Here is a 25,105-nt window from a genome sequence, read left to right as displayed (position 1 = left end):
GACATTTTCAGTTGGGAGGGTACTGCTGCTTTAGGACCAGGAAAGAAGCAGTTACCCTTTGATTCTTGCAGCATCAGGAAGATGACCTTTATAAAATACTATTTTGTCCCTTTCTGAAAAACATAGCAGATACCCAAAAGAAAAATCATCCTAATCCCTGACCAGATTTAATATAAACCATACACATTACAACAGTCATATTTCTACGTAACAACCCTGTAACCTTTCAGGATCAAACAAATAGGGCAGACATGCACATGTTTTGTGTCTGTAATAAGTGACACGGCCTGACCTGTGTCAGTGGAATTTCTTGCCTCTGCATAATAACCAATAGGCCACTATTGGATGAGATTCTCTTACTGTTAAATTTATCCTATATCTGAAATCTTCATAGTAGAAATGTCACACATAAAAATAACATCCAAATAAACATAAGTACGAGTCCTTCCAGAATACCAGCTCTTATGAGCAACTCATCTACGTTGCAGTAAACATGAAATACTATGTCTAGGAAAGTAAAATTTGCTTATTTATCTCAAAAATTATCCAATAAAAACATAACAGATATCATTTTTTAACTTTTAAGGATTTTGTTGCAAGTTTTCAACTATTATATTTTCCACTGTCTGTTGTTAAAATCAATGGCCAACCTGTGTACCTAAGAAAATCACATATTGCTGAATGGGTCACTGGGAGTTCATGCTCTGAGTCACCCATTACTTGCCCTTAAATGAAGGAAAGGAAATGCATCATGAGCTCTCTCCTGGGTAGTTTAAAATCAGATTTTTTAAAAAATACATTACCTTAAAAGATATATACATCCACCTCTGTAATGTAAAGCAAATCAATCAGAATCGTATATTGAAAGATTTTCATTTAAAAAAAAATCTATATTTAATAATGGCGTTCTTGTAGTTCAAGAGAAACTCTAGCAGATAATTTAGGTCAGGGACAGAATGATTTAGAGTAGAAAAAAAAAAGGACTGCCTGCCAGGAAACTTTAGAGGGATTTAAGGACTTGTACTGACAAGGCTCCACTGCTGATAAAAAGTGCAATAATACTTTCAGGCATAAATATCTGTTTGAAAAAAAAGTTCACCATGTATACTTAGAAACTGTGGCTTAGCTATCAGTGTCTAAGCATATAAAGCCCCTGCTTGCCTGGGCACGGCACTACATTTGAACATCCACTGCATGATGTGAAAAATAAACACTTGTTTTAGTACACACCCCTATTAACTACAAAATCAAAAAGAACAAGTGCAAGAGTAATTTGTTCTTAACATTCAAATGTTGTTCTTTCTTGGTCTAGGGTGCCCAAATACTGCTACTAAGCTGTTAAGATAAAACCAACTGCTGCTTTAAATAATTCTTGGCTTATCATTCAGTAACACACAGAACATAAATCTTCCACAAAGTACTGTCTAGACAGAAATACCCACATGCATTTCCCACCTGCCTTGGAAGTGAATTTTGCAAGAGGCAATAAAGCAAGAGGCTTAAAAATTCAGAGATGGCAAAGACAGTCTCAAGGACCTAAACAACCTGTGGACTGTCTTCCTGCTACCCTTGAAGACATGTTCAGGGGGGAGTACCCTGAGGAGGGAGTATATATCACCCCTACATGAGACTATGGTATTCATTTAGATCACTGACCCACCTGGAGTTTCCTCCTTTACCACACAGTCAAGAGCTTCCTTTTAAAAATTTCACATTCTGACAACAGATAATAAGTTAATAACTACAGACCTTTGCAGACATCTATTATGCACAAGGACATATAATTTTTGTAGATGCTTCTAATTTTAATTTGCCAATACCGGAACTTTCAACTAACCAGGAAAAGATGTTCCACTCACCTAACTCAGGTGCCTGTCCATGCTGGAGTTTAAAATAACCTTTCAAATGTCTGGTATTGGTTTATTTTCTAAAAAATGGACCAAAAAGAAATCCACATACTTGTAAGTTCTTCAAAATAACCAAAATTATTTTTAACTAATACATCTAAGGAATTCTTCTTTTCTATAGACACAAAAACAAATCTAGTAAGAATTACGCAGACAGTTACGCGTATCACCTCTGTGATAAAGTAGCCAGAAACATGCAAAATGAAAAAGAATTATTTTGCCACCTTGAGTTAATGAAGACTTACGTGGTCATTAATCTGTGTGCATTTTTCAACTATATCACCCCAAAGAGGCTTAATTTATTGTTATTGTACTTCAGACCAAATCAAATATGGCACTCAACGTTTATTAAGTATTATCCTTGAAACAGCTAATAAAACTGGGCATGTTTCTTATTTAACAATAAAGCCTTATTGCAATTTAACTTAATTTCTATGGGCCTTTTTATTTGCTAGTACTCAATCAACTTACATACACTAGAAAGAGAAATTCTGTATTACTGGGCTTTCTAATTTATTGAATAATGGGCACTCAAATGCATTCTTGGAAATTTGGTTCATATTTCATGTTGCACTGAGCAAAACATTTCTTTGCTTTCTGCGACCTCTGTCCAACCATCGCATGCAAGTCCTGCACTAGCCCTGCTTCTTTTTCTCTCATAGGACTCAAAATGTCACAGAGTTTTGCAATTTTTCTTCATACAGAAATACCTTGTCCTTGCTGTTTCTTTTAAAGATCAATTTATACCTTGTCTGTTTAAAGCATCTTAAATTGCCAAAACTAATCCATCCTACATTATCTAAAGCCATTTTAACAACTGTTGATTTTGATTCACATTTCTATCAATTATTGCCTTATCAGCTGTAAACATTGTACTGTGCAAATACAGCTGGTCAATACTCAGAGAAACACCAAGAAAACCTGAAACTCATAACTCCCTGTTATCATTAAAAGACATTTAGATGTGGGCTAGAAGTAGAGTTTGCAGTATTGTTACGGGAAGATTGTATCAGACGTTTGAAATCAGCACAGTGACGTTGGTTTCCTGTTCCTTTTTAATCGCACGTAAAAAGTCAGCGCTCATGAAAAGGCAACTTTTTTGTGGACTGTGTCTTCGTAAATATGTCAAGACAAGAGTACAAATACCTGGAAGATAGAATAAACTTCCAATTCCTAAGTACATTCCTTATATCCAGTAGGGAAGAAAAAGAAAACTTGAAAGGACCTAAAGCTCAAAAACACCGATTAGCATTATGCACATCTATCTCTATTATCTGCAGATTTTCAAACAAAGAGCAAACATTCAGCAGTAATTCAAAAATAATTAAACACTCAAGAAAAACAGCCTGAACTGTGATCCTGTGCATTTATGCAAAATCTTTAAGAGTATAATAACTTCTTTTACCATCTGACCTCTGTTTTTTTAATGCAAAATGAAGCAACTGTTCTTTGTTGGTGAAAGCAGAAAAAGTTATTCTTGTATTTGCATATAGTAACCCAACAGTCAACACTAGGAAAGTTACTAAAATAACTTCCATTTTGGTTTCAAACACAGGGTCACAAAGCATACATCTTCAAACTCCAAACTACTTCCATTTGCCCAACCTCCCTCATCCAATTCAGACTATTTATAAACTAACACTCTTAATTAAATGTTGAAAATACTCTTATTATGATAGCAAGTTACAGCATGCCTCAGTTGCTACAAAAGCACAAATAATCTTCCTCCTTTTTCATGGGTAAGTAACCAGGAGGTAAAGTCTAAAATCTTGAAAATCATGACCCAAAAGGTCTAAGTTTCAAGAAGTCTTAAGAAATAAACAAAAAATATTTGATAATCTTTCTTCTGTTTTGTTTCAGATATGATCAACATTAGATACCTCAAATAAACACAGATTCACTCATTAATATTTCTTTGTCCTAATTTCCGAGAGCCCATTGGGCTAGAATTATTCATAGGAGTCTGCTGAACCAGATTTAGCCTAACAGTTCATAAAAATACTGAGTACAAACTAATAATACCATGACTTGAAGTGCTAAGAAAGAGTACAAAGCTAATTTGAAACTGCTGTTTTAGACAAACATTCATCTAAAAGGCTCAAAATAAGCATTTGGACTTTTATGTGTTCTTAGCTTGAAACATAGATTTATGAATGTTTTTTCAGGTTTTCAGATGTGCAGCTACATATCAGTCTAATTAAAATTCAAATGACTGCCTTGAAACTACTCTGCATGTACTAATGAAGTACATTTCACTCTAAACCCTTCAGAGAAAATATTTAAAATACTGAGCTCCAGGGGACTTGGCAGAACATGCCAACTGTGTAACCTAGTGATGTTCAGTTTCCCAGGGCAAGGCAGCAAGCCTGAAGCTTCTGGGGTTGTGCTTCCACTGAAAAGCCAGCAGCTCTAACTTGCATCAGACATGAATGTACCCAAATGAGAACTCCTACCTCAAAATAATTTGGATTTCCTCTACAGATTGCTTGTTTGTCTTTCAAGGACTTTCTTATGGTATTTTATTACAGTTAGTACATTTGGTGAAGGCAAGTTAATCAGTTTGCAGTCCTTAACACATAGCCTCAAGATTATTAAGGAGTCACAAGAGTTGTATGCTGAATGGGGAAAAAGACAAACCCAACTACCAAAACCCATCAACTGTGCACGCGGATAAGGGCACTGCTTTGTGTGCTCAAAATGCAAATAGGCAAAAGCAACGTGCAATGATAGCAACTTTCCTTTTTACTAGGAACTGTACTAAAAATGTTAGGACTCAGAAAATAAATCTCAGCAAACTGGCAGGTTTCTAGAAGCCTCTAGAAACTAACCAAATCAATTACAGCACTGTACACCACATATCTGACTTTATTCAATCACAGTGTTACAGCCATATCCCAGACAAGATTTTTCAGCATAATATCTGCTTCTCTTTAGATTTGAATCTGTAAGTAATGAGATGCCTAAACAGTTACTGGGATATGTAGTTATAAAGGAAAACTGATTTAATCGGATTTTGCAATTTTTCTTCACTTATTTTGGTCTAGAGGTGGAATTCCTACATCTGTTCGACAAAAAAAAACCATGCAAATGCAAACAAAGAAACAAACACAAAAAAACCAAACAAACACGAAAAAACACCCAAAACAGCTGCATCGTACATGGGTTTGTAAACATTTAGGGTTTGTTCATTTTTAACATCCATTTAAATAATGAAGAAAGCTGCAAACCATATATTTGACTGGAGAAATTGCAACCCGTGTTTTGTTCATTTAATTTCATAAATTATATAACTTTGGTTAAAGTTTCTTGAATGGATGGCTTATGTCACTAATAGTGTGAAACAACTCATTAATATTAAAAAAACGAGACTTTGAAATTTTTCTTGCATTAGTTGATAGCAGAGATGATGCATACATAGATATCAAACGTACTGTTCTTTCATTCAGTGCCATCACTTGGAGTACTACCATCAACTAAACTGACCTACAAAATTAGTCTGATTCTATCTTTCAGCTTTTGTCACTTATATGTTCAAGTTACATGTCATGAACTCTACCAGCATATTTAGGAATTCAGCAGTTTCCTTTGGAGGTTTTTTCCCAGGTGCTTTATAGATTACAGTGTTACGTATTTCTAAAATACATTTTGACAAGAAAATCCCAAGTATACAATACATTTAAAGTGTTACAATAAAACTCCATGGGTTCTAAATAAGTAGAATTAAGCATTCAGAGTTATCCTAAAAACCAGAGAACTGGCCTATAATATTGTCTTACTTTTAAAAATACTAAGTAAGTGAGTGTGACTTAAGAAGAAACACTTTCCCACTCATAAATGTACAGCTTGAAGATAGGAAGTGCTTTAAATTCATATGTCATAGCAAATAATGCCTTATTAAGATAAACTCAATGTGTATCTCTGGAAAAAGTAGATTTGATAAAAAAATATTTCTTTAAGATCAGAAATAATTCATTCCTGTGTGAATTTAAAACTTCAAATATCTCCTTCAACAAGAGATACAATAAAAAATGAGTAAGATTTCACAGATTGGATCTATTATTATTACATTATTTAGTCTGTGGTGACCTGACTGATATCACACTTTTTGTTTCCTTTTTAAAAACTCCCTTAGTTGCAGGTGACAGTACAAATATGCTAAACTGCACTGTTATGCCCAGTAACAATGCCCACAATTTTCAGCTAATATAAAGCCATATTTCTGTTGCTGCTTTACAGCCATGGAGATTTGACAGAGTTTTTCACAGTCCAAACGTTCCACATTCATTTTAAATCATTCACTTTCCATCTCAAGAAATATTTATGTTGGTTTCTGGAACTAAGTGCACGGATCACAGTCGGGTCTGATCAATATAACTACTGATCTGCATTTAGGCTCAAAATTTATACAATATTTAAAAGAAGAAAAAACTGAAGCGGATACACATAAATAATAAAGATAATATTTTAAAATTTGTATACCCTATGTTGCATGAAACTACATACAATGTTGCAAAGCACACTGTTCTAATTTACAATACTCCTACAGAGCATTTTTGTGGGAAAGAATGACTCGCTGAACAAAATCTTGTCTGATCTATACCTATAAAGACTTCCTCTACCTGTATCTAATTTATATATGTCAAGTAGGCCAAGTGATGTATAAGTATTCATAAATTCTCTTCATTTAAATTAATAAAATCAACAGTCTTAGTCAAAGTCTGCTAAATGGAGTCCTCTGAACATAAGATATCATAAGATTAAGTGGCATCTTTACCATTAAATGGGAATATTCATTTTGGCAACATGATACAAAAGCAATAAAATGGACCTGGAGGTACAGCTACAAAGCCCTGACAAAATTTTTGACTTATTTTAAAACAATGAAGTGGAAACACATGTAAAGAAATGAACCACAGCAATTTCATTTAAAAAAAAATCCAACCAACCACCTTGCTAAATGGCATATTCATATAATAACTCAATGTAAACACAAGAAAATCAATTTTTTAAAAACTCACTATTTCATTATGTCAGTAACTGCTCAAAAAGCATCTACTTGCATCCATATGCTAATGGAAACCACATGATTTTTCTATCTATTTAGATTTACACAATCAAAAAACTGCACAAGGCACAGGCAGAGAGCTCTCTCAGTTCTCAGCTGTCAGAGAGTTTCAGACTTAGTCTCTCTAGGGAGAGACTATATGTCTTGGCCACTGAGAATATGTTTGCTGTAGAAGACAAAAAAAGAAGACAACCCTTGCCTTCAAATCTTATGCTCCGGAAGACAAACAGAGAAAAGAGTTTCTCTCCCAGAGGCAATCAGGGTACAAGAGTTCAGGCCAATGTCCCACCACTCAGGCACCCTTCTCCAGACACATCCATACAGAATCTGACTGTTGGCATGGAAACACCTTGCAAAAATACCAAAGAACCACACTTTCATGTAGCCTTGTCTGTGCCAGGTATAATCTTCTCCAGTCCCCTCCCCCCATCCTCCTCTTCTCTTCAAGCATAGCCACCTGTCCAGCTCCTGCCAATTCATCTCACCAAAAAAAAGGGCAAAAATAAAAATCCAATTATTTGTATTTGTCAGCACAAGAAACAGTATGTCAGTCTTACCATCAGGCTTTATTTTCTACCCCCTTACACAACAGTAGCATCTAGGGGCCAAGAAACAACGCAGCATCACTGACATACTCTGGATAACGGAATCAGAATTCCCAACCAATGGGCCTACACCAGACCAGCATCTAATCTGAAGAACCTTTCTGCTCTGCCACTGAAGAGACTCTTCAAGAGCAAAATGGAAAAAAGGTTATCAAAGTCTTACTTCCACGTGAAGTATCTCCTTAACTTTACAAATAGAATTATTATCTGTTTCTGGACTCTGCTCTCAGCACTGTAACTTACATGTAAAAAGATCAAACCACAGGCTCACACACTATACTGCCTTTTTCAAGAAGCTGAAGGGAAAAAAAACCCAAAACAAACACCAAACTTGGGAGGCCTTTTAGACCTTCAAAAACCCTCACTATGTTATCCTCTCCTCTCTCAAGTCCAAATTACAGAGATTTCAAGAGGGGAAAAAAAATCCACACATAGTTTTTATCAGTACTTTTTAACGATATAAAGTAGGTACATACCTCGGGGCATAATGAAATTAATATGAGTTTACTACCTGCCATAAAAACAGGAAAAAACCCAAACCCTTATGCCATTTAGAAAGACATAACTCAGCTTTCAGTGTTTTGCTGTGCAGTGGTTCACAAGGGATCAACATCACCTTTGTGACTGACCCAGAGCTGAGTATTTTTCATTCTGCACTATGGACAGGAATAGTTTTCAGAAGCTGTGAAACACAGCTCCACCTTATTTGCTTTTCAGCAATCCACGTATTACTCAAATTTAAAGAAATATGATGTCACTAGCAGACAACATCATCTTTTAATGAATGGGCTTCCTCATATTACCAATCTGTTTATATACAGAAAGCAACAACTAGCATTCAAATGTAAAGAAACAGATTTCACTAATCTTGAGATACATTAATGAATCTTAATTTTGGTTTTAATAAAAGGGATGGTCTTCCACACAAGGAATAAATTTAAAAGTGCAGCAAACAATGATGAAACAAAATTACCTATAGATGATTGCCAAAAAGGAAGTTTACAGGTCTGCTGGTTTTGGCTGGAGCAGAGTAAATTTTCTTCCCAGTGACCGGTACAGGGCTGTGTTTTGGATTTGTGCTGAACACAGGGTTGATAATATTGAGATGTTTTTGTTATTGCTGAACAGGGCTTGTGTTGCAGCAGCCCTCTTGTTAGAGGGTAGAAATGTGCCAAGACACAGACTTCTTGTTTATCGCACCATGAAAAGGGTCCTGGTTTATTCCTCTTTACAGCTCAGCCATTCTGACTCCAACTATTCACTGACTCTGGCTGCAGCAAGCTCCTGCTGTAGGTTTCCCTCGCAGCCTCTGACTGCTGGATATTTCCTGCTAAACTCTGACCGCATGTATTCATTTGCAGACTCTGGATGCAGGCTTTTACCCAGCTAGACTGTGACTGCAGGTTCCACCAACAGGCTCTAACTGCAGACCCAGACTGACCTCACAGCAGTGATTCTCTCTCCCCAAGATGCTTATTCTTCATGATCCTCACATTCATGATCATCCATGATGATTTCCTTCACCAGCTAACCCACTCCCTTTTACTACTTATCTTTATTGGATATATCTGCGACTCCTCAGGGGCAGCCTGTATTGGGTAATTAACACAGCTGTTACTTACCAGGGGCAAGGTCACCTGTATTCCCTTCTCCTACAGGCTTGCACAGAGCCAAGGCTTTTCTGCCTTCTCACTTTTACCCTTCTGAGTCTCTCCCTGATCCCACTGGGGGAGTGAGCAAGCAGCTGTGTGGGGCTTGGCTGCTGGCTGGGGTTAAACCATGACAATGAGACTTTTGCCTTTCTTTCTGACAGGCATCCCTTATTTTCTTCTTCTTACTGACAAAATAAAAATTCATGCTATGGATTTGACAAAACTTGCTGAAGAAATAATTGCATGAGATAAGGAAACTAAGCATTTCAAATTTTGTCTTCAGCACATCTTCTTTGGGTTTTGTTATTCTTGCTGCTGAAACTTTTTCAGTGTTAAAAATTTTTCGTGGTTTATAAATCTAATATTGTTATACACTTGACATTGCAACCTATTCCTAGAACAAGATCTGTTTTGAGACAGATTCGCTTTGAAATTGGAAGAAATTGAAATAGAAATATTTGTATTGAGCTACTACACCTCTACAGATGAGGTAGTCATGCATTTATCTTGGGCAAGCCTGTGTATTTTATATTCAGGACTGCCTCCTATAAATAAAATTACACATAACGTAGACCTGATGTCTTGCTTATCTGTTATCTTGCTCTTCAAGATATGGGGTCAATTTGAGCAATTTTAAGCCTTGCACTAAGTCAAGACCTTACTTGGTCCTCAACTCCCTCTGCCAGCGAGCAGGCTGGAAGTGACAAGGAGTTGTGAGGGGACACAGTCAGGACAGCTGACTCCAACAAGGCCAGGGGATATTCCAGACCATATGACCTTATGCTCAGCGTATAGAGCAGGTGGGATGAAAAATGAAAGCAGGGGGTGTTCAGAATGACAGCATTTGTCTTTGCAAGCCACCATGATGCATAACAAAGCCTTGCTATCCTCAGGATGAACACCCGCCTGCTCATGGGAACAGGTGAATGAACTCCTTGTGTTACTTTGCCTGTACATGTATCTGTTGCCTTATCTCCCACTGTTACTACTGTACAGAGGTAAGTATTAATAGTCAGCAGTTAAAAAATTATTCTATCAAGATATATCTTCAATTTTGACCATTACTTAAGTAGTGAGAATTATTTTGTGATCCTGAGGCAGTAAAGTGCACACAAAGAAGTTGTGCTAATAAAATGTCAGCTACACCATGAGGACCCACATCCTGAAAGATATTAGAAAAAAGCACAGGATAGTAATAAGCATTCTCAAAAATGCAAGTCCAGGATGATAGCTGAAGTCTATTACTCATGTTTGGCCTGTTACTGGTGCTTGGGTTTGCATTCCATCCTTGATCCCTGACTGTAAATCAGATGCCACGCAACTTTTTGCATTGAAGTGCATCACAATTCCACTCTAACTGGAAAACAGCCTCTAAGACGTGCATAGAATTTTTTTAACAGGCTCAAGACCTCTGTTGGAACTTGTTTCAAATTATCACATACCTCTTTGAATACTTCCTATGTTCCTCCTTATATAATGCAATAGTAACATGCTGTGGATACAGACATGAGGAATAAAAACATTTTTATTGATTCTTATTAACAGTCAATTTTGCTTTAAGGATTTGATAATTTTATGGCTTGCTCAGTATTTTTATCTACAAATGACTTCAGATGAGTTCATCCTAGCAACTGTCAGCCCTTAAAAATTAACACACAGATGAGCTGGATGGGATTTCATTTGTTTGCTTTTTTTAAAACCCCAAGCTCATGAAGAATGAGCAGAATACAGATTGTTTCATAAAACAAGGAGAAAAAGCAGCATCAGCAAACAAACACACAAAACTGATTTGAAATCTACACTGTGTTCCTTAAAGACAGGAATATTCAGGAGTTTTATATGGGGAGAGACTGCAGATTTAATATCCAAACTTACTGAATGATAACAAATTCATTGAATGGAACTTTCAGGCCTCACAGGCAACTAGCACTACAATCACTTCTATCCTAGCACATTTTTATTGTTAAAAAGATTCATTTAAAACAGAGCAGCATGAATTACTTCATCAAGATCACTGCTATTATAATGAATCATTAATATCCTAGTGAAAAATTTATTATTATGAATAATACATTTAAAATGATGAGACAGAAAATGAAGCATTACTCGATGAAGTATCAGGGAAAATCAAAGTGATGTTATGAAAGCTTCCAGGATAACCATCATTTTGTGCTCTAAATCTTTCTAGATGTCTTTCCAGATGCTTTACCTTAATTGTATTTTCTTGTTGAATATTTATATCTTAACTAAAGAACAAACAAATATGTTAAACAATGTTATTCCCTGTCTACGAATAAAATGTCCAAGTACATCCATAACTTTGTCCACAAAACCAGTTCTGCCCTCATGAGGCCCATTTTTGTCTTCATAACATTTATTTGAGCATATGTGATTGCGAAACAAAATCCCGTATTTGCAATAAACAGCGAAGTTATTTTTTCGAACTATTCTATCTACTGCATATACACCAGTTAGAGGAGGCTTAGATAAAACATGTTAGGTGAGGTAATTTTGATACTTGCACTATGCCCAAATACGGAATCAGGTCTCAAAGTAATAATCATTTCAATATAAATGCCAAAGAATAAAAACTTACCACAGATATAATAATTGCTCTCTTTTCTGTCGATTTAGAATCAGACCAATCAACTTTTCTTTTGAGTTGCAGTATGAATTACTACAACTGAGTTCACACAAGCAAAATAACAAGCATATTATTTGGGGTGAACTTCTGCAGCTAACTAGTTTTAAAGTAAACCCAAAACAGAAAACACCACACTAGAGTCCAGCCAAAAAACAATTGAAGTTTGAATGGGCATTAAATATTTCTTACATTATTGATAGATTTGATTTTTCCCTTCTCTTTGACAGATTCGTGTAAATTACATCAAAGCAAGCAAGTTACAACTATCTTTGCTTTGTGACATGAAATAACAATTAAAATACTCAGTGGTACCTTAGAATTAGATGTGGATTCCAAAAAGCAAAGCCTGTTGCCAAATCCTTCTGCAGCAAGACACAGTTTCTGTTGCTCCTTGTGAACAGTTGCAGTGCACTGCAGAACCACTTCATCATCCTACCAAAAAAAAAAAAAAAAAGGAAATAAAGAACTAGGGTTATGTTTCTGACCCAACAAGACCTAAGGAAGCTTTTAAAAAACCATTGTTAAATGCACAAACTGTTGCCCCGGAACACAAGCAGAATCAAACCTCAGCACAGTTTTTATTTTGAATTGTAACTGTGGGTAAATCAATTAAAATAATTATAATAACTGCATATGTGCAATTTCTGTTTGCCTGTCCTGGTAATAAAAGTCAGAGAAGGAGTTTTATTTTAACTACACACAAAGCACACGGGAATTAGTATTTCTTTCATAGGTCAGTCGTACAATGCAAAGAAGCAGAAAATCTTAAAATCAATTAATTAATGGGTACCATACACATTTGAATTAACTTGTTTGTGTATATACTGCACATATTCTAGTTAGTGCAACTTGCTTAGAAGGTTGTAAAGCAATAAGTAAACAAAAGAAAAAATATTTTTCCTATCTTCAGACTAATTTTGTATATAGAGTTCATAACTCAGTCTTTTTGAAGTAAGTTGAAAAGTATTAATCTTGTGTAAGTAAAGGATTTTTCTTACAAAAAGCTAATGTCGCCACACTGCAGCTCCTTGTAAAAGCTGTGGAGAGAACTACCCACAGTGTCTTAACAGAAAGAGGTGTGGTAACTTGCTGAGACTTTTGCGAGCAAGGGAGACTTTGTGATAGAAGGAAATAAAAGAATGATGACTAAGCAGAGTGCTGAAGCTTATCAGAGGAAGTACTACCACTATCTTATACTGAGTTTAATAGACTTTTATTAACTTGCCAAGTAAGTGTTCTGTGCTTATCCTAATGAGCAAGCATATAAAGAGGGGCAGGAAATACTCAGAATTAAAAGGGAAAATGAGCTATCGGGACAGCTGTCACATAGCTCTGCTCAGTATTTCAGAGAAAGGAGGATCTAGGAGAAACCAAAGATATCTTGCACACAACAAAGCAAAATACCTTAGTCCTTAATTAATGAAAATTTTACAGGACTAATTCTGTGTAGTAATAGTTAAAGATCTTATAAACAGGCCCGAGAAAACAAAGGCAAACCCTCATTTAAATCAATTCTTCTAAGTAACACAACCAGCAGCTGGAGAATCTCTGTAGAAATATGGTTCAAGTTAAGGAAAGAAAATTTTGTTGCAATGAGTCTATTTTCTAACAAAGATTTTCTGTTCTGGGATAGAAAAAAAAATTCTCCCTATGCATTCTGCCAATTCATTTATGAGTTTCTGATAATAAATTTCAAATGAATGATTCTGAAAAGATCATATTTAACACTGTAAATAAAACTAGATAAATTGACCAATAAAACTACAGGATGAAGCACGTAACTGGAAGCAGAACAGGCTGAGACTACAAAAATGCATGCATTAAAGCAGGAATGTTTACCAAAAAGGAGTTGTTCTCATAGGCAGCTTGCGAAAGAGGGACGTTCAAAAAAGTTCATCAAGTTAAATAAACGCCTGAATTTAAATTGAACTGAATAATTTGAAGCCACCCAAAAACATTCATCCTGAATTAAGCTAGTTTTCATTTGGTTCCATTTACTTCCCTCAAATAATTAAACTAGACTAAATTCAAGTGCATCTCAGTCTGAAAAGAACGGGAGCTTACATAGGGTTTAATTGGACACTCGAAAAATTGAATTCCTGTTCTCCTTTTTTAATTGTCCCTATATGGAAAAGGTAAGTGTAGGTAAAGCAGTGTTCCTTGTATACCAGCAACTGTGCCCATGCTGCAATTCACAATTATAGAGGTGAAAAGTAATAACTGCTTCCAGTCAGGCATTAAATCCAAAAAACGTAATACACGCATATGTTACTGGTGAAGTTCACTCTGTAAAATCGTAGCTAACAAAGAAAAATCCCTGAAGGCCAATATCAAGGATTGAAAAGACCACACATACAGACCTAACAGCTTTGCTGTGTATTCTTTGTAACAGTAACATCATCTATTAAAACCCAGAGCATTTGGGGGGAGAGCAAGCAGTTATGTTCGTTTTTCAAGCACTACATTACTATTTCCTAATCGTAACTACACTTGATTATTCAAATAAAGTTTCTTTTCACATCAAAAATACAGGTGTTAGATTGAAGTTATATAAATACATTCTGCCTCTTCTTTGTCTTCCCAGCCCTTCTTCCGGAAGTAACCACCCCAGCAGAATGGAAATGTCAGTAACCCTGTCACCATTGTGTTATAGAGTTGTTTCCAAAAAGGGTTGCTAAAGAAGATCATAACATTGTACCTCCACAGACAGAAGCAAACAACATAGAAGGGCTACTTTCTACTGTAATGAGCCACCAGTTTTGTTCTGTACTGCCCCATTTTCTACCATTGTATGCTAGGTTTTTAGAGAACATCTGAAAAATGTTCTATATAACCCATCCACAAAACTTATTCTACACTGACAGCAGTAAAAATATAAGTTGGTTCGGAGCAAGTCCCTGACGTACTTAATTTTAGTTAAGGATCTAATAATATGATCTAAGGATCATACCCTTCCCTGCAAACCAATTAAGCTCAATTACCAAGCACACATGTATAACGCAGATGCTGACTGTTGGAGGATTAAGAACAGGAATACAAGCAACTACTAAATTTCCTGACACACAAACTTACTCCATTCATTTTGCAAACATTTTCCCCTGCTTTCTCTGTGCAGTGTACAGTATACATGGATTATTTTGTTACACACTTGGCAAACAAAAAAAGAAATTTTATGCTTTTTTTCTTCATAAATGCTTACAATTTCATGAAAATAAATCACCCTCACATACCCTTTTCCAAAGTTTATTTCTGGGCTGGCAGGACATGTTTATTAAAACAAATCAAATTTCAATTCTGTTATATTTTGTTTTCTATGGAGATGGTCACAATAAATGCTCTCTTAATTCAGGCCACAGAGTCACAGTGTTGCAGAACTTATTGTTCTAGCTCAGGCAGTGTTGAAACAACTGGCACATAAGGTTACGAAAGGTATGATGCCATTGTCAGATCATGTGAAAGGTAATTATGGAACTGCATTCTTAGAACTGCACTCAAAAAGACCAGGTTAATGAGGGAAGAGCATGGGTTTGCTCTCAAGGTATATTATTAAAACAGCAAGTTCTCAAGCTCCTTAATAGCACTTACTTTCATTTGCAGCAATTCTTTGACTTCTCCAGGAAATATACTCAAATCTCCTAAAATTACATGAAATATATACTGCCCAGTCAAGAAGAAAGGTTAATTTCTCATGTCAAGATCTGTCCAAGTTATGTTCCAACACGAACATTTTGACTACGTGTATTTTTCCAAAACCACCAATTTCAAGTTACAACTGGACAAAAACACATATGTACATGTGCATACAAATGTATGCATATGTAGATATGTTTTTGCCCTATTGTTCACACATTTATAAATGCATATATTTCCTTGCAATAGTGTTACTGTGTCCTTTTAAACCCTGAAAATTGTCATCTCCCATGTAATGTCAGTTCTGACTAATCCTTAACCTTCTCAATGTTAATACTATTAAAGAACTACAAGTGTCTGGCAATTCCCACAGGTGGGCACATCTACAGTGCAATACCTCTTCAACATGGGCATATCTGGGATTTGGAGGGTGGAGTATTTGTTGTGGCATTTTCCTGGAAACCTGATACTTGGTGGTTTGTTTGGCTGGAGTTTTTTAAATATTCATCACGTTTAGTTTCATTTTATTTTTATTCTGCACATTGTAGTTCTTTAAACTTTTCATCATTTCACATATTTCTATAACTTCTGAATTCATTCATATCTGTTAATGGGGAGTCAAAAGGTAAGAAAGACTGAATAATTTCTCTTTTTTTCTCCATTTTCTGAGAATGCAAAATACATTTTTCTACAGTATGTCATCCTCCTGTTTTACAAGCTATCCCATTACTACCTCCAAGTGTTTTATTTTAACCATGAAAGAAAAGCACAGTATTGGAAAAGCAAGTATACTTTTGCTACAATCCTCTGCAGGAAAAGGTGAAGATAAATAAAGTAGCAGTACATTTATTTAGAAACACTGTATGCGCTTCAGTCCGAGGTCTTAAAACTCATCACATCATGACTATAACATTCATATTTCCCTTCCATTTCATGACAAAAACAGGCAACCTTTTTCAAGTATTTTCCTTGACTTCAGATTTTATACTATATATTTTACTTCTTTGCAGAGAATGTAACAAACAACACAGGAGTTATTACTAATTCAAATAATTTGCTGTGCTCTTCACAATCTGATTATGCATAACTACCTTCCTAAAAGATATAACGCCGACTCTGTGTTTCTGCTGTTCCCTGACAATACCAATTCTGAAACAGTGTAGAGACATTTACAAAATTCAACATTCAAAGATTAAACTTGTTAAGTTATGCTTGTACATTCAAATTCCTACTGCTGTTTTATATGACAAATACTGCAGTCAGTGGAAGGTTTCCTCAACTTCCATATGCTATAAATCAGGATCTCATGGCAGACTTTAATTTAATATTTCAATTTTTAATAGGTCACTCAAATTCCACACAAGCAGAGTTCTGCTTCACTGCATCCGATTTACTGTTCAGCTGTGGAGCTGAACCGTGCAATGGGAATAGGTGCCACACACACTTTAATCTATTTTGTAGATTTACAAATAGAAGTTTAGGCAGTACAAACTGCTTTCTGCCGAGGGAAAACTGTAGAATACTTCTTGACTTATAAACTCCACTTCAACTTCCCTTTGCCTTGTTGAGATAAACACTAAATTACAGAGCAGCATAATGGTTTGAAGGACCTGTGGGTCATCAAGCACAAGACTCATACAATTACAGGCAACCATATGCTAACAGGATAATAGGATTCACAAATCATACCCCTAAGATGACTCTAGACATCTGGCCAGCCAAAAAAAAAAGAAAAATCAAAAATCAGAGGCAACTTTTTTTATGATGGGCATCTGAGTAACATACACAACATACTAAGTCTTGACAGAAGCCCTACTACTACTACTACTACTACTACTACTAGTTGCCCCAGAGCAACTGGTTTTTCTTTCTGTGCTTTAGAAAGCAAAAAGCTACAACAGAGAAGTAACAAGTTAAGATGGTGTGTTTCCTTCTCCAAGTCCCTGCAGACAACAAATGGAAGCCTTGATGCACAAGATTTATGAAACACCACATACATAACATGCAACTATGATCTGCAGAGATTAAACAGCTTTTCAACAGCTGTATAGAAGACAGCAACCAAACACACAGAGACTAGCATTACTTAACTGTTAATTCTATTCTTGACTGATCACCCACTGCCTTCAACAAACTACCAAATTTTAAATACCACTTTAGGAAAATGACTCTAGAGCTTCTGACATCTGAACACAAAGACTGTGATGAAAGTAAGAAAAGGCCACAAACTTTTGATTACTCTATCTGAGCTTGAACCACAGCTACGCTATCTGCTGGGTTGCAGATCACCATTGCAATAGTGCAATTCAGCCATTTTGACCCTTCATTTTGAACAGGGGAAGGACAGAGGGCAAAAAGACTGATGATACCCTACAGAAAAACAGGAAAGATCCAGGAAAACTGCTGGGATGCAGTCCACTTAGATTATGGAAAACTTGGCACCAGTGGTATTTTTGTCACTAAAACACGGAATAGAGGACAAGCAATACTGTTCCTTATTGCATTAAGGAAATAAGTGTTAGACGGTCAGGGAAAAGTTTTCTGAAAATAAAGCATTTTTACAGACCAGTTTAGAAGCTTCACAATTACAAGACTGCAAAAACTGCTCAAGAAAGCTTCTTTCAGGATGATTCATGCATAGCTGAACTTGCCTGAGGCTGAGAAGCAGAGAGATGACTTCTCTGGTCACGCAACTCTAAATGGTCTGAACACATTTAATTGTACATGTTTTAGTTTTATCCTGTAGGAGGAGTAATTTCCTAAGAATTCAACCTTATTCCAGTGGAATTCTCCTTTGAGAAAGAAAACCCCAGGCAGAACAGATGGAATTCCACAAGACCATATTTGCTGGTAGTTCTCAACACAGTACTATGAAGCCGGCTGCTAGTACAATAACCACGTTACCTCCTCCTTCCCCAAAAGGTTCCAACTTAGTCATCAAAATAATTTGCAACATTACAGCAATGTCATGGCAATCTGCAATACTAAAGACACGTGGCAGCAAAAAAAACAAAAACAAAAAGTCTTCACTAAAGAACAATTATACAAAGAGCCCGTCAGAAAGCAAAAACTAAATACAAGGGAAAAAACTTGTTACACACCACATGGATAGTGTGATGCTACATGGCAAAGCAGAGTTTATCTAGGAGCTGTGCTTCAACACTGCAGAGTGTCTCAAACATGTCTGTGTTCCACAGCCACCCAAAGGAAATGAAGAGTGTGATTAGAGGGAAATGAACAAACAGAATGCATGGCTCCAGCACAACCAGGTAACAATGCACCTTCCATGCTCTGAGAAGTGCTCCATGGAGAAACAAGCATAGCAGTGGCTTTGGTCTGGCTGGGCACCACTGTGGTATCTTAGGTGACTGTAACCTTCAGCTGCACATGCTAGCCACCTCCTCGAGCAAACTACACACTGAAAGCAGATGTATGATATACATATAATCCAAACGCTTCCTCTTCCAGCTCTTTATTCCACCGAGTCATCATGAAACAGTGTCAAATTTGGTCTCCGCATTCAAGTCCATGTGCTAGCATGCACTTCTCCTAAAAATATGTCTGCTAATGATCATATTTCCAAATTACATGGTTCATTTTATTATTTTTCACCAATTAGCTGCTGTGGTACTACAATCTTCAAAAGAATGCCAAGTTCAGCTGTCAGTGTCTAATAATAAATTTGGCTGTTACCATAGTTAGCAATGGCTAACTCTGCATCTGACACAGTTGACAGAGGAGTAGTACAAAACATCTGCAATGAAGCGCAGCTACTAAATTAAACACAAACATCTGGTAGGCCGATTTCAGTTTCTCAACAGCTCCAGTATTTCAAATTTATCTCTGATGTAATTGCAGCTATTCTAGCAATTTGATAAGAATCTATTGCATTACACCCTCACTCACTAGTTCCAGGCTATGCCTCTTCTGCACTCAAACGTGTGATTACAGCATGGGAGATTTCTATGCTATATTTGATTTCACTGGTGTGAATAACAGTAGCTGTAAAGACAGAGGTAAGAGCATGCTAGAAAACGTGCCTAAGAGATTCTGCAGGCAAACACAAGATTATCTCTATTATCTGAGTCAGTTATTAAGGTAGCAAACTGACTCTAACAAATAGCAAGGACTTAATGACCCCAGAGCACTCTACAGCCAATAAACCCCGAGCTTCAACAGTATCTAAAAATGCTGTATCTGAAAATAATCACTGAAGCATTTTAGTTTTACAACACTTTTCTGAGAAATACCTCATTAATCTCAGCTGGAAAACAGAGGCACTTGTTAAAGCAAATAATTTGTTCAAGGTCACAAAATACTGAGACTCAAATTGAACATAGTTTTTCCTGTGTATTCCTATTAATGAGTTTCAGAGCAAGAAGTCTCTAGGAACACACCTCTCTCATGAACAAGGTCCTCTCATTCCAATTCAGACTGCAAAAACCTCCCCTCTACATCATCCCTTTCACGCAAGAATACGTGAGAAAAGGTTCATCAGCCCCCAGTCTTGGATCTTGTGAGCAGTCTCAGGCAGCTAAGTTTGTAATATGACCATCTGCTTGAGTCTGCACATTCCATTCTAGTTCACCTTCTCTTCCCTTCATCTTTTCTCAGCAGTTTTTTCTTGAATTGCTCCAATTCGGTGCTCTGACAAACTGGTATTTTGCAGCATCCCAATCAATCATGTGACTTTCCCCTCCAATTCCCAAAGACTCACCTGTAAGTTTATTTTTGGAGAGAGGGAAAAGATTCATTCCCATCTTCATCTGTTTCAGCCATGTGATCCTCTGTCAGTATTTCTCCCTGCTTTCATTCTGAAGCTGCTATAATTTATGAGATTAACCCTTTCACTTCACATATTTACCACAAGATACCTCCTTGTTTCCATGAGAAGTCTACCACCTTTCTGAATTCTTCTTAGACTAAATCCATTTTAAAAAACTCCCTCAGACTACTGTTCACAACTTCCTCTCTGAGCATCTTGAATTTAAGACTTATTCTTTCCTGTAGACCATTAATAAAACCATTAAGATGGGATGTCAAAAAGAGCTATTGCCAATATTCAATCTCTACCCAGCTTAAAATGCCACAAAAAGGCCATCACACAGCTGGAGCTGAACCATATTATGAAACCCCAAGCAATCATTACACTGAAAACGCAGTTCCTAGACATCTTCACTATATAATCAAGTGCAAAAGAGTTTTTATTTTTTTCATTAAAGATATTGGTTGTACCTTCAAAAAAGGAACCAATACCCACTGTCTCCGAAGACAGCTGCTCTTCAACTTTTATCTCTTAACCTGCCCCAATGTACCTATTTCACATTGCACAAAATAAAAAATGCAGCAGTCTTAGAACACTACACTATAAACTTCATATCGAAGAAACTATAATGCCTAGATACCAGGAAATAAATTGTAGAGACAGTGCAGCTGGCAGGAAGAACACTAAATTGACACAAGTGGCAGATGAATTTCACTCCCAGCTCTCTCACCAAACTTCTCATTTTTCAAGTTATTCCCCTGTGCTTAAGACCTTTTCCCCCAACATACTGGCTGTATTTGTTTAGCCTTTAAAAAAAAGCCTCAGAAGAAAAAGCCTCCAAAAGTACAGTGATAGGAAAATATATACAATACAATAAAGCAGCTGGAAGTCTGCTTGGTGGCCTTACCTGCAGGGCCCTGGGAACAGGCAACAATGAATAGGTCAGATGCCTGGCTCCAAGGCTGCCTGTGGCCTGCAGCTGAGATATTCTTCCTCTGTTTAGCACAATTATCATCAGGTTTGAACAGTACGCATATTTTGCAAAATCACAATATCAAAATCTTACTGCTCTTCTCATCAAGTAAAGAAGGTTAAAAGAGGCAGCAGAATAAATAGGGACTGATACATTGAAAGAGCGGTGATTAGTGATTTTGACTGCACGTAGTGATTCAAGCTAGAGCTACATATAGCAGGAGAACACCAGGTACAGATCACCATCCTCCCCTGAATATGGAACTCTTTTTATGGATTTAATTTTTAATTTCTTATCCATCTATCCCTGAAAAAAATCCATGACATTTGCTTCTGAATTTCCAGTTAGCTCATAGAAATTCTTCTTCTCAGGTGTACTCTGTTATTCTCCCACAACTAAAACATCAGTTTCAAAAGCCTCTCTGATATTTCCTCTGCCTCAGTTGTAATGATGCACACATAATTGGCCACACTGAGCAGCAGGAAGAAAGGAGGAGACTTTTGCTGGCCTTTCCACATACCCCGGTACATCACTACATGAAAGACAAAATGCCAAGCAGAGGCAGCCTGATCTTGATTACATTTAGGAATAAATCACCATACCTAGCATATTATAATTTACATGTATATTGTGTGACAAAAATAAAACTATTTCTATTTTGGAGGGAGGATGTTCTACCCATAATACCAGCTGCCAGTCAAGGCAGCAGCACTGGAATAGCCAAGGATGTGAAATATACTAGGCAAAGTTGAGAGGGTCCTTTTTTTTTATTGTCAGGCATACTCAGTAATGGTAATACCTAGTAATGGTACTCAGCTTTACAAGGAAAGGGTTATCAGGAAAACATTCATCCAGCCAGGAACCTCAGACCATATTGACAGTTCTTGTTCACTTTACCCCAATTTTGAATCACAGTAGTTAAGCTGTATTTATTTTACAACTTTAATCAAGTTGTATGACAATTCACACCATTGTAGCTCTGTTTTTAGTGAACTCTGCTTCTCTCTCTGCTTCAAGAAAGATGATCTGGACGACAGTAATTGAGCATTTTATTTTAACTTGCCAGCTCTACTTTTAACCTCACTTTTATGATAACAGAAAACTTGAAAAAAATATTACTTTTTTTTAAAATTATGTTTCAAACCAATGTAATATGATCCATAAAATTACCTTGATATGTCCTAGAAAATTGTAATTAGGCAAAAACTCTTCATTTTATTTGAGACATCACGACAGACTATGATCACAGAGCTTACCTGGCAACAGCTGTCCCCAGAAGCAGTCTCTAAACTACTTATGTCCCATTTCCTCTGTATACTGTAAAAAAAAACCCCACGGGCATAAAGGCTGTGAAGAGACAGAAGTCTTTCCTAATAGCAGTAGGAAAGATGCTACATGGTATCAACAAGATGTAATAGGCAAGGTGCGAAAATAATCCCAAAATATTTTGACAGGAGCCAAATGCTCTAGCTGGCCTCTGGGCCTGCTGTTTCTGACATTAATAGGCTACTTCTTGGCAACTCCTGAAATGCTGTGAAATAGGGGATGGGGTAGGGAGGCAGATCTGTGGCATCCTGAAATGATACATCTCCAGCATCAATATCTTGAAAATTGAAACACCTGAGCAGGTCATATCTGCACCATTCCCTCCTCAAACAGAACATATTTTGTATTTTACGACACTGACAGGCAGGGTCTGCCAAAAGTCAGATTTCTGTGGCAGAATTTAGGTCCAGATCATCCAGCAGCAACCTAGCCAGCGGTTTTAGTGAGCATAGGATATTGCTCTGTACTTTACCAAGAGCTGTAACTTGCTCCTATTCAATTAGCACTGGAGAACATCATAGAATGCCTCCTCCAGAGAAGGATACACTGTACATTTTGTAACAACTGCACTACCATTCCATTTCCATTTTTGGTTATAAACTGAAAAATAATTTTAGTATATAAAGACTGAAATACTTTGTGCAATAGTAGCACCGGATTGATAATTTCTGCATAAGAAACAGAAGTACCCTGAGGTAGAAGACTTGGTTATTAAAGATGCTGTGCAGGTATTAACAGAATAGTAAGCAGATCCCCATGCATTCTGTGCTGATCCTGACTTGAAATAGTAAAAAAACTATGGGTTCCTAAAAGAATTTCTCATTATCCTAGTTTTTAGGGCACTCAGTTATTTAATCATTTATCTCAACTCCTTCACAGTCTTCCTGTGGAGCTGAACAATTCATGGAAAAGCTGAAAGATTGAACTAACACACTGTATACTGCTAACTTAGAAACATTAAGGAATTTTCAAGCACACAGGAAAACAGCTTTCTATCACCAGGTACTCGAGCCAGCAGGTAACTCATCACAGATTTTAATCAGCTGCAGTGACAGAAGGCTGCAGTGAACTGTGAGTCCCAAAAATATGTTATTAAGTAGGTGCAAAAATACCTTTCAGTCTTGTGTACACGTTGCAATGTAACATTCAGAGACAGCTCGATTTTTAATTCCTGTTTATTCCCTTGAACAAACTCACCAGCTACTGTACATGAGCCAGTGAAATGGAAAATCACCAAGAATATTGAAACAGCAGGAGTATGTTTCAGCTACTTCAACTCTAACTTTCAAATGCTTCCATACACAAAATTATGCACAAGGACAAACTTAAACACTATAAATCACAAATTTATACTTGTATATTCATGTTTTGGTCTTTCATAAATATAAATATATATATACACTTTACATGACATGGGATAAATGATACACCTCACTATGCTCCCAACTAGGAGAAAGGGCAAAAAGCCCAAACATGAACAAATTCTTGCCATGTCTGTTTATACAGTGGAAATAACGTTTCTGTATTACATTTTTTTAAAACCCTTACATTTTCGCAAACAAACAAATGTTAAAAGTAGATTAATAATGGCTGAAAGGAAAAATCCACAAATATTGATTTCATGATCATATGCTGAACTCCATTTTTCCCATTTTTCTTTAATAATAAGAAATTTTGTCATTGTTTCCACAGTACTTTGAGAGTACTGGGACAGTATAAAGTATCATGTTATCATAGGAGCTGCATCTGATATACTAGAAGACCTTCCAGAATATGTTAGAATTGCTATTAAGGCAACAGAAAAACAAACATTTTTATTTCCAGTATGAAGTTCTATGTATAGCCTGTTTTTCACAGGCTGGTCTTTATCAAGTGCCATGCTTGCTAAAAATCACACTATTAGTTGTAAATTAGAGACGTCTGAGAAAGAGAAAAGAAGATTTTAACCAGGGAATAGATTCAGTACAATGGTTTCATCTGAGCCAAAGAAAATCTAGGCTGGATCTTTTAATGTTGGGCATTTTTTCTTTATTTTTCTTCATATGTTACATGACTAAAGAGCTGTGTTGGGATATTTTAAAATTTTAATTCTTAATGTAAGATAAGTCTAAATCACAGAATACAATGTAATAACTCATATACTTATTACAAGGAATTTCACTTTTCATTACCATTTTTCTTCATTCATTCATTTTAACTGATGTTTTAACATTTACTGTTAAAACAAAGGCATAAGCCACAATTTCATGGAAGTTTTCACATTGCCTTGAACACACTACATGCATGTAAGTTTATTTATATATAATTATATTTCAATGCTTGTCCTCTAGATTCACTAATTGTAGTGTTTATTTAAACAACTTTTAAGCATGGCAGCAGAGCTACGCTGACAATCATCTGTGTACCAAAGAGACTAAAAACCACAAGCCCTTATGTGTTTCTTTTGACTCTACTGAGTCCATCTGGCTCACTGAGCCCCTGCAAAGCCTTTAGACTAGGATGTACCACCTTTAAAGCACCTAAAATCCACTCAGCTAA

General features: G+C 36.4%; 1 protein-coding gene across 2 annotated transcripts in view; it reads right to left on the bottom strand.

Annotated features, from left to right (window-relative positions):
- RYR2 (ryanodine receptor 2) overlaps nt 1-25,105 on the bottom strand; it is a 376,644-nt gene that overhangs the window by 272,079 nt on the left and 79,460 nt on the right. For both annotated transcript variants that reach the window (XM_066178844.1, XM_066178845.1), the window contains exon 2: nt 12,186-12,305. In XM_066178844.1, coding sequence (XP_066034941.1) covers nt 12,186-12,305 — 120 coding nt within the window. The remainder of the gene's footprint in view (nt 1-12,185; nt 12,306-25,105) is intronic.

The sequence above is a fragment of the Chamaea fasciata genome, unplaced genomic scaffold (genome assembly GCF_029207755.1).
Source record: "Chamaea fasciata isolate MVZ Bird 193981 ecotype frontalis unplaced genomic scaffold, bChaFas1.0.hap1 SCAF_3, whole genome shotgun sequence".
Lineage (NCBI taxonomy): Eukaryota > Metazoa > Chordata > Aves > Passeriformes > Sylviidae > Chamaea > Chamaea fasciata.
The sequence above is the reverse complement of the archived record's forward strand: the minus strand, read 5'-3'. Positions and strand labels throughout refer to the sequence as shown.